Below are 13,421 nucleotides of genomic sequence, written 5' to 3' on the forward strand. Positions count from 1 at the left end.
ACACATAAAACCTATAGACGGTTAAACGGGACGGTATACCAAATGAATCAACCGTCAAGAAACCCAACCTGGTCGCATATTAAACCTGGTCGCATCTTAAAAATCTAATTTATGCGAATAATGGTATATATATATATATTTGAGAAAAGAAACCTAACTTGGTAACATATTAAACCTTGTTTGTTTCAACTCTTTCAACAGTTCTTTATAGAAACATGATATTTACATTGAGGAACTGAGTTCTTTAATTTCAATCCCTATATCTTTGCAACCCAATGTTGTAGACAGACCTTTGATATTTTAAACTGTATTAATTGTTTTTAAACTATATTAATTGTTAGATTAAATAGTCCAAATTTTATATATCAAAGGTTTACACCATTAGGTTGCAAAGATATAGAAATTAGTAAATTTGTGTTTATGGTGCAAGACCGCCGTTCTTTTGATGTAAATACGACTGATACATAGAAGTGAGTATACATAGTAATTATGGAGTTACAGTGAGAATTTTATTAAAATACTGTCACTGGCCAATGAACACTCTCTTATCCAATATTCTTCTTGTCTTGTACTTTCACCGCATTTAATTTCTTTCCTGGTAATGCATTTAATGCATTATAAACGTAGTAAAAGATTTGTTTTTATTTAGATTGCAATCTTTTTTTTGGCAATTAAGCAGCTGTCACGCTTTTCATTTTAAACGAAATATAACGTCAGTATAGTAAATAAATTAAAAGCGCACCATACCAATCCGGGTTTATAAAATTCTAATTGGTTTACAATATCTAAGTTAAAGATTGTATTCTTCGCAACAAACCTATCTTTTATATTTCGCTTTTATATCTTTGCAACCTGATGGTAGCTAATTCAAATATTGGCTATTTGATTTAGCAGAATTTTCAACAGTTAGAACTTCTACCGCACATAGAGATTTAAATGATTTCAACTAATTTAAAATATAGTAATATATAGACGTATTTTAACCAGTTCTCTTGAGAGTAGTGGTTCAGCTAAGTGTACGTAGCTCAACTAAGTCTGGCAATTTATAAATTTTAAAATACATTTATCTGCAGGATTCAAACTTAATCTATTTAAACTTAATCAAAACAACTTTAATCTGGTCTGAGAGACAGAGTTTGGAACTTTACAATTGAATTATTTGAATCGATTCTCTTCCTGTGTATATAACTTCAATTGGAGTTTATAACTCCAATTCTTTCTCAAATAGAACATTTAGTTGTCAAACCTTCACAGCTGCGAGCATTGAACAATTAGTATTTAATAACAACTAAACTAAACATTCGTCATGAATTTTAATTTTCTGATCTTTTCATCTTAGAAACCTGAGGCCGAATTTAAAGAATGGGAGACGCGGCTCAAACATGGTTGGTTCCATTTGAAATTGTATAAGTGCTGGTCGCGGCGCTCAATTGGAACCGGTTTTTACCGGTTCAGCGACGCGATTTAAATTCATTCCATTCAGCCTCCGATGTAGTAGACTTTTGATATTGTAAACTATGTATGTACACGTGCAAAGTATTGAATGTAAAAGGTTTACACCAACAAGTTGCAACAAAAACTGAAATTTTTACCCCTTGCTATGACCCAGATCCGAACTTTACAAAAGGTGTTCGACCCCTTTCTCGGCCAAATTACTCAATCTTTCTGAAAGTGAGTGGTTTTGCTTCATCAGGTTGAAAACAAATTTTGGAGATCACAGATAGCACGCTAAAAATAATTGAAATGAAAGGAACTGAGTTCAAATGTTCTAAGCCCTTTTGCGAAATATATTACCATAACATTTTGTTGTAGGATAGCCCTGTCCTCCGCCCCTGACCATCAGGCTAAAGTCGAGGTCAGCTACATGGAAGTCTATAACGAAAAGGTAAGAGAGGTCAGCTATATGGAGGTCCATAACGAAAAGGCAAGAGAGACCAGCTATATGGTGGTCTATCACGAAAAGGGAAGAGAGAGCAGCTATATGGAGGTCCATAACGAAAAGGTAAAAGAGGCCAGCTATATGGAGGTCTATTACGAAAAGGTAAGAGAGGTCAGCTATATGGAGGTCTATTACGAAAAGGTAAGAGAGGTCAGCTATATGGAGGTCTATTACGAAAAGGTAAGAGAGGTCAGCTATATGGAGATCTATAACGAAAAAAGGTCAGCTATATGGAGGTCTATTACGAAAAGGTAAGAGAGGTCAGCTATATGGAGGTCTATTACGAAAAGGTAAGAGAGGTCAGCTATATGGAGATCTATAACGAAAAAATAAGAGAGGTCTGCTATATGGAGGTCTATAACGAAAAGGTAAGAGAGGCCAGCTATATGGAGGTCTATTACGAACAGGTAAGAGAGGTCTGCTATATGGAGGTCAATTACGAACAGGTAAGAGAGGCCAGCTATATGGAGGTCTATAACGAAAAGGCAATAGAGGCCAGCTATATTGAGGTCTATAACGAAAAGGCAAGAAAGGCCAGCTATATGGAGGTCTATAACGAAAAGGCAAGAGAGGCCAGCTATATGGAGGACAGGTCTAAAACGAAAAGGCAAAAGAGGCCAGCCATATGGAGGATAGGTATATAACGAAAAGGCAAGAGAGGTCAGGTATATGGAGGCCAGCTATATGGAGGTCTATAACGAAAAGGCAAGATAGGCCGGCTTTATGGAGGTCTTTAATGATAAGGCAAGAGAGGTCAGCTATATGGAGGACAGGTATATAACGAAAAGGCAAGGGAGGTCAGCTATAAGGAGGACAGGTATATAACGAAAAGGTAAGAGAGGTCATCATCTGACCTCTGTTTTAACGTACGACGCTTAATTAAAGGATCAAAGATATATTTTTTTGGAATTACTTAAAATTTATTTTCACAACAAAGCTTAAACAATATAAGAACAAATTAAAATTGGATAGAACAAACCTAATACATAAAAAATTTTTAAACATTTTTAACATATTTTACAACAAAAAAAATTTAACAAAAAATGCAGGTAATATTACAATCTGGTTCAACCGCTTTGTTTATTGACAAGTGCCTTTACCAGACGTGTAGCATAAAATCAAAAAAACTAAATATGAACTTAAAATAGCTAGACATATATATTACACTGAAATATACTAAAAATAGTATTTACGTCAAAAATTCTTACAAGCAGAAACATTTAATCTTTTACCGAAAATGTTATTTTTATCTTTTTCTTTTTCTTATTATTAATTCAGGGAATTCAGGATTAATATAGAGTTTTAATCTACAAATAAAAGTGGTAATCTCTTTTTGTCTGTCTATTTGTTTGTCCGATCATAACTCAGGAACCCCTGGACCGATTTGCCTTAAATTTTGGTTGGGGAACTCGGAAGGCCCACAGGAATGTTCTTAGTTTTATTTAAAAGTGGGTTTACTATTGAAAGAAAAAATTAGTTTCCAGGGAAAGCAGGGTTCGGCTGTTTGTTTGTTTTTATTTCCGATTATAGCTAATGAATCCCTAGACCAAATTGCCTCAAATTTTGATTGGGGAACTCGAGAGAACCTCGGAAATTTTCTTAACTTGGTTTTTAGAGTCTAAGTTGAGTGGATCGACTTTAAACGCAAAACAATTAGTTGCCCGGCAAAATCGACCAAGTGCGGGTAAACGGTAAACGGGTAACTTCAAGTAACTTGGGCAACGCTGAGCAAGCTATTGTGTATGTATATAATCAAAATTTTCAATATTTTTACAAGAACGAAAGGAAATTTTTATCTTTTATCAAAATATTTTTCCGTATTATGACGTCAAGCAATAATGCATTTAACGTCACGGGTATTATTCAGGAAACTGATGTATTGCTTAATAAAGTTTTATCTTTTGATTTAGTTTGTTTTTCTTTCCAAGTTTAAAGTAGATTATTTCAAGAACCCTTTATAGAAGTTTAAAATAATTAATGAGATACTTAAATATTTAAAAGTTTAGCCGAAATGTAGCAAATAATCCTCTATGCTGAATCGTTATCTAAACCTTAAGTTTTAACTGCTTCATCTAAACCTTCATAAGCCTGCAGGTTTAAAACTTCTTTGATATAATCTCATATACATCTACAGGTTTATTATCTACTGAATATAAACCTGTATAAATCTGTACGTTTAAGACCTAGCTTGATTTACCCTATGAAATCTATAAGTTTACAACCTATTAATGTAAACCTATATAAATTTGTATACGATCAAGTTATAATGTAAGTTTATATAAATCTAAAGGTGTAAGACCTTAATACTAACCTGTATATAAATCTGTGGGTTTACGACCTGCTTGATATAAATCTACCTAAATCTGTAGATTTACGACCTGCTTGATATAAACCTACCTAAATCTGTAGGTTTACGACCTGCTTGATATAAATCTACCTAAATCTGTAGGTTTACGACCTGCTTAATATAAATCTACCTAAATCTGTAGGTTTACGACCTGCTTCTATATATAAATTTGGCTTGTCTGTTTGTCTGTTTGTCTGTCTGTCTGCCTGTTTGTATCCAATAAACGTCAAAACGGCTGAACCGATCGGGCCCAAATTTTTTTGTGGGACATCTAGGGACCCCAGGGAAGGTTTATGAAAAATCAAAATTTCAAATATTTGTCTCTATCAAAATTCGATCGTCATTAAATTTTTAAAAATTTTGAAAATCCGCGAAATTTTTTGTAAAAATCCGCGAATTATTTTTGTTTTGTTTTACAATGTACACAAAGAGAACATGTTCACAACTAATTTAGAAGATGGGCGCGAAGCGCCCTCTAAGGCTAGTAATGTAAATCTACCTAAATCTGTAGGTTTACGACCTGCTTGATATAAACCTACCTAAATCTGTAGGTTTACGACCTGCTTGATATAAATCTACCTAAATCTGTAGGTTTACGACCTGCTTGATATAAGTCTACCTAAATCTGTATGTTTACGACCTGCTTAATATAAATCTGTAGGTTTACGACCTGCTTGATATAAACCTACCTAAATCTGTAGGTTTACGACCTGCTTGATCTGACCAGCACAAACAAGAGCGGGCTGAAGGTCAGAGAAAACAAGGTGATGGGACCTTACGTTGATGGACTTTCTCAGCTTGCTGTCGTCTCATATCAGGTTTGAAAACTCATTTTAAATTCCGTTATTCTTTCAAAAAAAGTTGTATCCTCTCGTTTTTGTCTCCAAAACTTTCTGACGGGCTAATTTCAAGTAATTCTCCATTCCTAGAGTGATGGTACCTTTAAACCGTTGTGTGGAAACAAATTTGTAATTATAAAGTTTCTCTATTAAACTGATTTGTGGATATATGCTGCAGCAAACACAAAAATAAATGACACAATTCTCTTTTTTAAGACAATTGGCGTGATCTTTTTTAGTTTTTATTCAGCTAGATAAATATTTAAATGGTACAGTTGTAAAGAGTCACTTGAAAATACGTTTTCAGTTTCTTTTAATTATTGTCAGTTTTATGTTTATAATTTTTCTGTTATTTGTTAAACATATATTTATCGCATTTGTTTGATCTTCATAAATAACTTTTAATGCCAATTGTTAACATTTATTTTTGAATATTTTGTGGGTTTTTAAATTGTTAATTTTTTATATGATTTTTGGAAGGAATTAAGTTTTTGTCACAACCTCTGGTTTTCTATTCCCTATATATTTGCAACCCAACGTCATTGAATTTAGATATTTCAAACTATAATGACTTCTGTTAGATCAAATAATCTAAGTTCAAAATATCTAAGGTTTACGCCATCTAGTGGCAAAGATATGGGGATTAGAAAGTTTGAGTTTGTGTCTAAGACTCGATTACTTTGTCGTACTTTTTATATTAAAATTTTTTTTTTGTTGACACATTTTTGCTGTTTACGCATATCTATATTTATAGTTTATTATTTGTTTGTTGGAATGATTAAATTTTTATATTTTTTGGTATATTTAATTGTTTATTAATGCGTCTCTGTATCCTAGGAGATCAACGACCTCATGGTTGAGGGGAATAAATCTAGGACGGTGGCTTCCACCAACATGAACAATGAGTCCAGCAGGTCTCATGCTGTCTTCACGCTCATACTCACATTCACGCTCAAGGTAAAGTAAAAAGAGGGGGGGGGTCATGGGGTATATACACTACACTTTTACACAACATGGATCCAATCAAAAAAACGGATGTTACAGCCTGACATGGGATCCATCTTTCATATAAAAAATCAATGAAATATTTTGGTCATAGGAAACTATTATGTGAATTTTCAAAATAATCAAAATTAAATGCTTGTATCCTCCTCGGATACTAGAGAAACACTGATGAGAACACTTTGTTATGTATTTATAACAAATATCGCGCCAAATTAAAGTTAATTGCCGTAAGATTAAAATCTTTTACCATAGCTCCTTTCATAGAAGAATAAAATTGATTTGAATTTCTAAATTTAAACCAAATAAATGTGTTTTTCTCATATTGTGTGTAATATCAAAGCTGGAGGTCGCAAAGTTGTACCAGTGATGAGGCATACCTCTTCCCAGGTTCTCCTTCTGTCTAGTTTACAGTCATATTGAGATCATTCTTAACAATTTGGCGAAACGCTATCTAGTTGATATTTCTAACATTGCTGAGAAACACGAACATGGAAAATTTGCTAATATAAGATTTAAATTTCATCCTTCTCCTTCTCTCTCTATCCTCTTCCCAACCATCCCCCCACCCCTCCTCCCCCTTCTATTCCCTTCCCCTTACCAATATTCAATTTACATATCTAATATCTGCAGGACTGTATCAGCGGAGTAACCGGAGAGAAGGTGTCCCGGGTATCCCTGGTGGATCTGGCAGGATCGGAGAGAGCGGTCAAGACCGGAGCTGTCGGAGAGAGGTTGAGAGAAGGATCAAATATAAACCGTTCTCTCACAACACTTGGTCTTGTTATATCTAAACTAGCTGAACAGGTTTTTATCAATTGCATTTTTCGGAAAAGGTGACTAAAGTAAAAAAGTCTTAACTTCTTTTTGATTGACCTATACTTTACATCTCGAAGGTTTTGTCTGTGTTTTTGTGATACTTTTTCTTAGTTCATTGAATAGTTTGATATTGTATCATTCTTTTTTTAAATACAACGTTAAATTTACAAAACTATTTTCTAATATTTTTTCTTCCCTGGCCCTGTAGTGTTAGAGACATAGAGAATAGAATATATATTAGAGAGGAATTAAAAGAATCTCTTGGTATGAATTTTTTCAGTCCCTTTCAGCCTGAAAGGGAGTTCAAAGTGTACAAATCATGTAAATGTTCACAAATTATATGCAGTAGAGTACATTAATACAGTATATTCTCTAGACTATTAATTTCAATTTCTAAATTCTTAAAGCCGTTAAATAAACCTTATAATGAATTAGGTGAATAAAAACCATCATTTGATTTATAGTTATAACGGAAAATCATCGTTTGTAAAGTTAAAGGCATAGAGTTGTAAAATGATCATTAATCAATTATGAAACCAGCCTATTTCATAATTTGGTTTTCTTTTATAACATTAATTTTAGATTTTCTATAAATGATATTCCAGGACCCAAAAGGTTATATAGCATAAAAATGTGAAGTACACCTGCAGTATGGAAACAGTACAACAAAATGGCCGTTTTACACTTTTTTCTAGTAAATTCCGCTCTATATATATTCTATTCTCTATGGTTAGAGATTTTAAATGTAAACCTGGTTTTTTTTCATTCGAATTGCACTAATCTGGAATTTATCTTGCCTTTTTTCACACTATTGCTTCCTACATCCGTCCTAATTTTGTCCTAGTTACGTCCTAGTTTGTCCTAGTTACGTCCTTCTTTTGAAAAAAGTACCTTAAATTCGTCTTTCACTCGTCCCACAATATTCCTACATTTTTGCAAATTTGGTTCTACGTTCGTCGTACATTTGTTCTAAATTTATGCTGCATAACTTTTCATTATCTTCTCCATATTTACGAGCAGTAGAGGATTAAGTGCGTTTTATGTAACAAAGAAATTGAGTTTTTGCCATAAACTCAATTTTTCTAATCCTTATATCTTTTAAATTTCAAACTTAAAACTATTTGATCTAATAGATTTCATAGTTTAAAATATCAAAGGTCTGCGACAACGGGTCGCAAAGATATAGAGACTGAAAAATTAGAGTTTGTGGAAATAAATCATTTCCTGATTCCTGGTTTTGTTTAAGGCTGGAGACCAAGAACGGTTTGTTCCATACAGAGACAGTGTTCTTACTTGGCTACTCAAGGATAATCTAGGTAGTTTAAAGGGAATTTATATGTTTTCAAGTTACCCTCCATTTGTATATTGGCATGTCGGATTTACTATAGCACCATTTAAACCATTAACTGAGCAATCATGAGATAGATATCCTTGTTATTCTGGAAAAGTGTTAATATCTGACAATTTTCTTCTTTTCACTCCCCGAGAAAAAATCCAGAAGTCATCTTTATAGAGAACCGAAATTGAGTAAAATAATTTTTCTGAAAATATATAACTTCATCCATGGCTTTAAACAAAGGTTTAAAGGGTACCGTAGTTAATCAAATATGTATATTCGTTTTAAGGGAACTGACTCTTTGTCACAAATTCGAACTATCTAATCCCAATATCAGATTAAAGGTTTACACCATGAGGTTGCAAAGATATATGTAGAGATTAGAAAATTTGAGTTTGTGGCACAGAATTTTTGTGCTTTAGCTGCAAAGTTAAATATATTTTAAGGCATACTAAATTGGGTTGCAAAGGGACTAGACAATTTAAGTTTGTGGCAAAGACTCCATATATATATACATTTAAAGCGGAATTGCTCTGCACATAAGAGCAAGATACATGGCCAATATTCAAATAATGAATGACGATATTTACATAATTGTATACCAAAATAATATATTTGAATCTAACAATGACAGAAATTAACCATTTTTATTTTTTAGGCGGGAACTCGCGAACCGTGATGGTTGCTACAGTTTCTCCGGCTGGAGACAGCTATGAAGAAACTTTATCAACACTCAGATATGCAGACAGATAGATAGATAGATAGATAGATAGATAGATAGATAGATAGATAGATAGATAGATAGATAGATAGATAGATAGATAGATAGATAGATAGAGATGTTTTTAAGAGATTGCTATTTTCAGGGCTAAAAAGATCATGAACCATGCAGTGGTGAATGAAGATCCAAATGCTCGAATTATCAGGTTTCAAACATTTTAAGTAATAACATTCTTATTTTTCATTTTATAATTGTAATTTAATATATCGATCCTTATTAAAAACAAAATTCATACCTAAATAACTTGTTATGACTTTTCCCGCGTATTATTTATAAAAAGTTTAAAGTAAGAATCTTGCAAGTTTACCATATCATAACTAAAGGAAATGATGTTTAACACGCTAATTATTTATAAAAAGTGTAAAGAAAGAATCTTGCAAGTTTACCATGATCATAACTAAAGGAAATGATGTTTACCACGCTAATTATTTATAAGAAGTGTAAAGTAAGAATCTTGCAAGTTTACCATATCATCACTAAAGGAAATGATGTTTACCACGGTATCCTTAAAACCTTTATCTAAGTAACAAAAATATGTCGTCACATATTTCTGTATTAAAAAGTGTTGAATCCAGTCGACTTCCTTTTTTGCCTCTGCTGCATAAAACTGCAAGTAACTTGTAAAGAGAATTGAAGATTGTTAATTGTCAGAAAAAAGGATGTGTCAATCATTTTTTCAGACGAAGGTTTAAAGGTACCGTTGTGAATCCGGCGTGTAAATTTTTAGGTACGTCGACAGTCCCTTTAACATATATGTAATTTTAGGGAGCTGCGTGCTGAAGTAGAGGCTCTCAAAGATATGCTGCTCCATGCCGCACAGCCAGCTGTTCTGAAGGAAAAGCTCTCAGAGAATGAGAAGCTTATGCAGGTATATCGTCCTAGACCAAGCTGTTGGCGCATAGAAGCTTATGCAGGTATATCGTCCTAAATCAAGCTGCCGGTGCATAGAAGCCTATCCAGGTATATCGTCCTAAACCAAGCTGTCGGTGCATAGAAGCTTATGCAGGTATATCGTCCTAAATCAAGCTGCCGGTGCATAGAAGCCTATCCAGGTATATCGTCCTAAACCAAGCTTTCGGTGCATAGACGCTTATGCAGGTATATCGGTCTAAACCAAGCTGTTGGTGCATAGAAGCTTATGCAGGTATATCGTCCTAAACCAAGCTGTCGGTGCAGAGAAGCTTATGCAGGTATATCGTCCTAAACCAAGCTGTCGGTGCATAGAAGCTTATGCAGGTATATAGTCCTAAACCAAGCTGTCGGTGCATAGAAGCTTATGCAGGTATATCGTCCTAAACCAAGCTGTCGGTGCATAGAAGCTTATGCAGGTATATCGTCCTAAACCAAGTTGTCGGTGTATAGAAGCTTATGCAGGTATATCGTCCTAAACCAAGCTGTCGGTGCCTGCTGACAAAACAAATAGTGAGGGGTTGAGTAGAGTTATATATACAGTACAAAAATGTTTGTTTTTTTAATAATAATTTTAGCTTTTCAACTTTTTTTTTCCAGCAACCTTTTTTCTTCGAATAATTTTAAGAGAATAAGAATTTTTCTGATATATTGATGAATTTTTCAAACAAAATTAAAAATACTTTGATTTTGACTAGGGCCGGCGATAATCCTTTCTAAGGAAAATGGGACTTTTGTGTTGAACACAAAATTATAAGATTTCAAATATTTTGAGCAATATAACGTTTATTGGAAACAAAAACAAACAAACAAAAACAGCGAAACAAAATATGTATATTTATTAATATAAAAATTCTGTACAATGTACTAAGCCGGTGGCTCGAAATGTTTAAAAACATTATTGAACTGAAAAAATGAAAAACATTATTGAACTGAAAAAATGAAAAACATTATTGAACTGAAAAAATGAAAAACATTATTTTCCTATTATTACAGTGAGAACCAGAAAACTTTGGAATAGGAAACTGACTTTTAGACTCAAGTTATGACTTTAAATAGTCCAATGAACATGAGACACAGCAATTGTGCAGTGTAAACAGACCCAATTAACTTAAACGTGATTTAGTTAAAATTACTGGCAAAACTATTTGCAATGTAATAACATTAAATATACTCAAGTACTGCTTTAATGTCGTCTTCCTTTTCCACAGTTTTCTGGGTTCTCATTGTATTAACAAAACCTTTAATGTCGAGGACATTCCTTGTTTTGTACCCTTCCTCCATTCCATTTCTAGTAATAGAGAACTATTTATTCTGAATAGGCTTTCATGCATAATAAATAAACGAGGTTTATACCCACAGATTATACACCACACGATAAAAAATTCAATTTTCGCAAATTTGCAAATTTTTTTGCAGATTCTAAAAGTAGAGCACAAGAGCTTTCTAATGATGTATCATTTGTCATATTTGGACATAAAACATGGGATTTAGAGGGGCCCCCCCCCCAGCGTATCCTGGTTTTCAAGTACCCCAGCGGGGATAGGGTTAACTTCAATAAATTATTCTAATTAAGTTTTACAATATTTCTAAAAATTTTCATGATATCAGATGAAAATATTTTGAGACTTCTAAATTTCTTGTTCTTCATTTTCTTCTTGATTGTAAATCTTTTATATCATATTTTGGCTAATTTGGAAAAAAAGAATATTTTTTTGTATGTCCTTATAGTTCGCCACTTTACAAGAAAGAACTATTTTTAGAGGATCTTGTTATTTTTCTGAACTCTGTATTTAATTTTTTTTCTGAACTCTGTATTTAATTGTTTTTTTTTCTGAACTTTGTATTTAATTGTATTTAATTGAACTAGCTGAGAGGATCTTGTTTTTTCGGAACTGTGGATTTAAATCTCAGGGAAATATTTTGGTTATTTTATTATATATTCACAAACCTAGGTTTGATCAATTTTTTAATTAAAGGTGATGAGTTTAACCTGGGAGGAGAAACTACAGAACACAGAACAGAAGCAGGAGGATAGAAGACAGGCTCTGGAAAAGATGGGGATATCCGTCCAGTCTAGTGGTATCAAGGTATACAGGAGATATCCGTCCAGTCTAGTGGTATCAAGGTATACAAGATATATCCGTTAAGTGTAGTGGTATCAAGGTATACAGGATATATCCATTCAGTCTAGTGGTATCAAGGTAAACAGGAGATATCCGTCCAGTCTAGTGGTATCAAGGTATACAGGAGATATTCATCCAGTCTAGTTGTATCAAGGTATACAGGATATATCCGTCCAGTCTAGTGGTATCAAAGTATACAGGATATATCCATCCAGTCTAGCAGCATCAAGGTATATAGTATATATCCATCCAGTGTAGTGGTATCAAGGTATACAGGATATATCCGTCAAGTCTAGTGGTATCAAGGTATACAGGATATATCCGTCCAGTCTAGTGGTATCAAGGTATACAGGATATATCCGTCCAGTGTAGTGGTATCAAGGTATACAGGAGATATCCGTCCAGTCTAGCGGTATCAAGGTATACATGATATATCCGTCCAGTGTAGTGGTATCAAGGTATACAGGATATATTCGTCCAGTCTAGTGGTATCAAGGTATACAGGAGATATCCGTCCAGTCTAGTGGTATCAAGGTATACAAGATATATCCGTTAAGTGTAGTGGTATCAAGGTATACAGGATATATCCGTCCAGTTTAGTGATATCAAGGTTTACAGGTCCAGTCTAGTGGTATCAAGGTATACAGGATATATCCGTCCAGTCTAGTGGTATCAAGGTATACAGGATATATCCGTCCAGTTTAGTGATATCAAGGTATACAGGATATGTACATTCTGTCAAGTGGTATCAAGGTATATAGGAAAAAATCTTGAGATAATTTTCATTGGATGACGACATTTATATTATGGGCAGTTGGACAAGAGTTTTAGCAAAGACGATATTTTGAAGTATCTGGAAAATTTATACAAAATTACGAAGAATAGATATATATCGTACGCAGAGAAGATAATATCTCTTTAAATTCGTTTATATATATATTTACATTATTGTTTTTTAAGAGTATATTTATTCTTTTATATGCAAATGACGATACTTCATACTTTAATCCATTTCTTCTCATATTTTCATGGTTTCCTGGACCGGTAACATTGTTTCATGGTTTCCTGGACCTGTAACATTGTTTCATGGTTTCCTGGACCTGTAACATTGTTTCTTCATTGTAAAATCATTCAGTGTGTTAGTTAAGGGACTGTTTTCAAGAAAGAAACCAAAATTTTATTTTAGCTCGTTAAATTAATAGAGTTTAAGACCGATATATCATCCTTCGTGGGTAACACTGTATATTCTAGATTGCGAAGCATCATTATTATAGATTGACAAGATATAAACTAATATATCTAACGTTTGAGAAGAATATTTAT

The 13,421-nt window shown here is 33.4% G+C and overlaps 1 protein-coding gene across 2 annotated transcripts in view; it reads left to right on the forward strand.

The window, feature by feature from the left end:
• LOC111713206 (kinesin-like protein KIF13A) overlaps nucleotides 1-13,421 on the forward strand; it is a 48,197-nt gene that overhangs the window by 13,761 nt on the left and 21,015 nt on the right. Inside the window, exons 5-13 of one of the 2 annotated variants that reach the window (XM_023488026.1) lie at nucleotides 1,813-1,885; nucleotides 4,988-5,104; nucleotides 5,963-6,082; nucleotides 6,761-6,934; nucleotides 8,193-8,262; nucleotides 8,941-9,031; nucleotides 9,149-9,208; nucleotides 9,829-9,931; nucleotides 11,952-12,062. In XM_023488026.1, the coding sequence (XP_023343794.1) occupies nucleotides 1,813-1,885; nucleotides 4,988-5,104; nucleotides 5,963-6,082; nucleotides 6,761-6,934; nucleotides 8,193-8,262; nucleotides 8,941-9,031; nucleotides 9,149-9,208; nucleotides 9,829-9,931; nucleotides 11,952-12,062 (919 nt within the window). The remainder of the gene's footprint in view (nucleotides 1-1,812; nucleotides 1,886-4,987; nucleotides 5,105-5,962; nucleotides 6,083-6,760; nucleotides 6,935-8,192; nucleotides 8,263-8,940; nucleotides 9,032-9,148; nucleotides 9,209-9,828; nucleotides 9,932-11,951; nucleotides 12,063-13,421) is intronic. The other variant, XM_023488027.1, reaches the window with a different exon arrangement.

Source organism: Eurytemora carolleeae, unplaced genomic scaffold, assembly GCF_000591075.1.
Source record: "Eurytemora carolleeae unplaced genomic scaffold, Eaff_2.0 scaffold1000, whole genome shotgun sequence".
NCBI lineage: Eukaryota > Metazoa > Arthropoda > Copepoda > Calanoida > Temoridae > Eurytemora > Eurytemora carolleeae.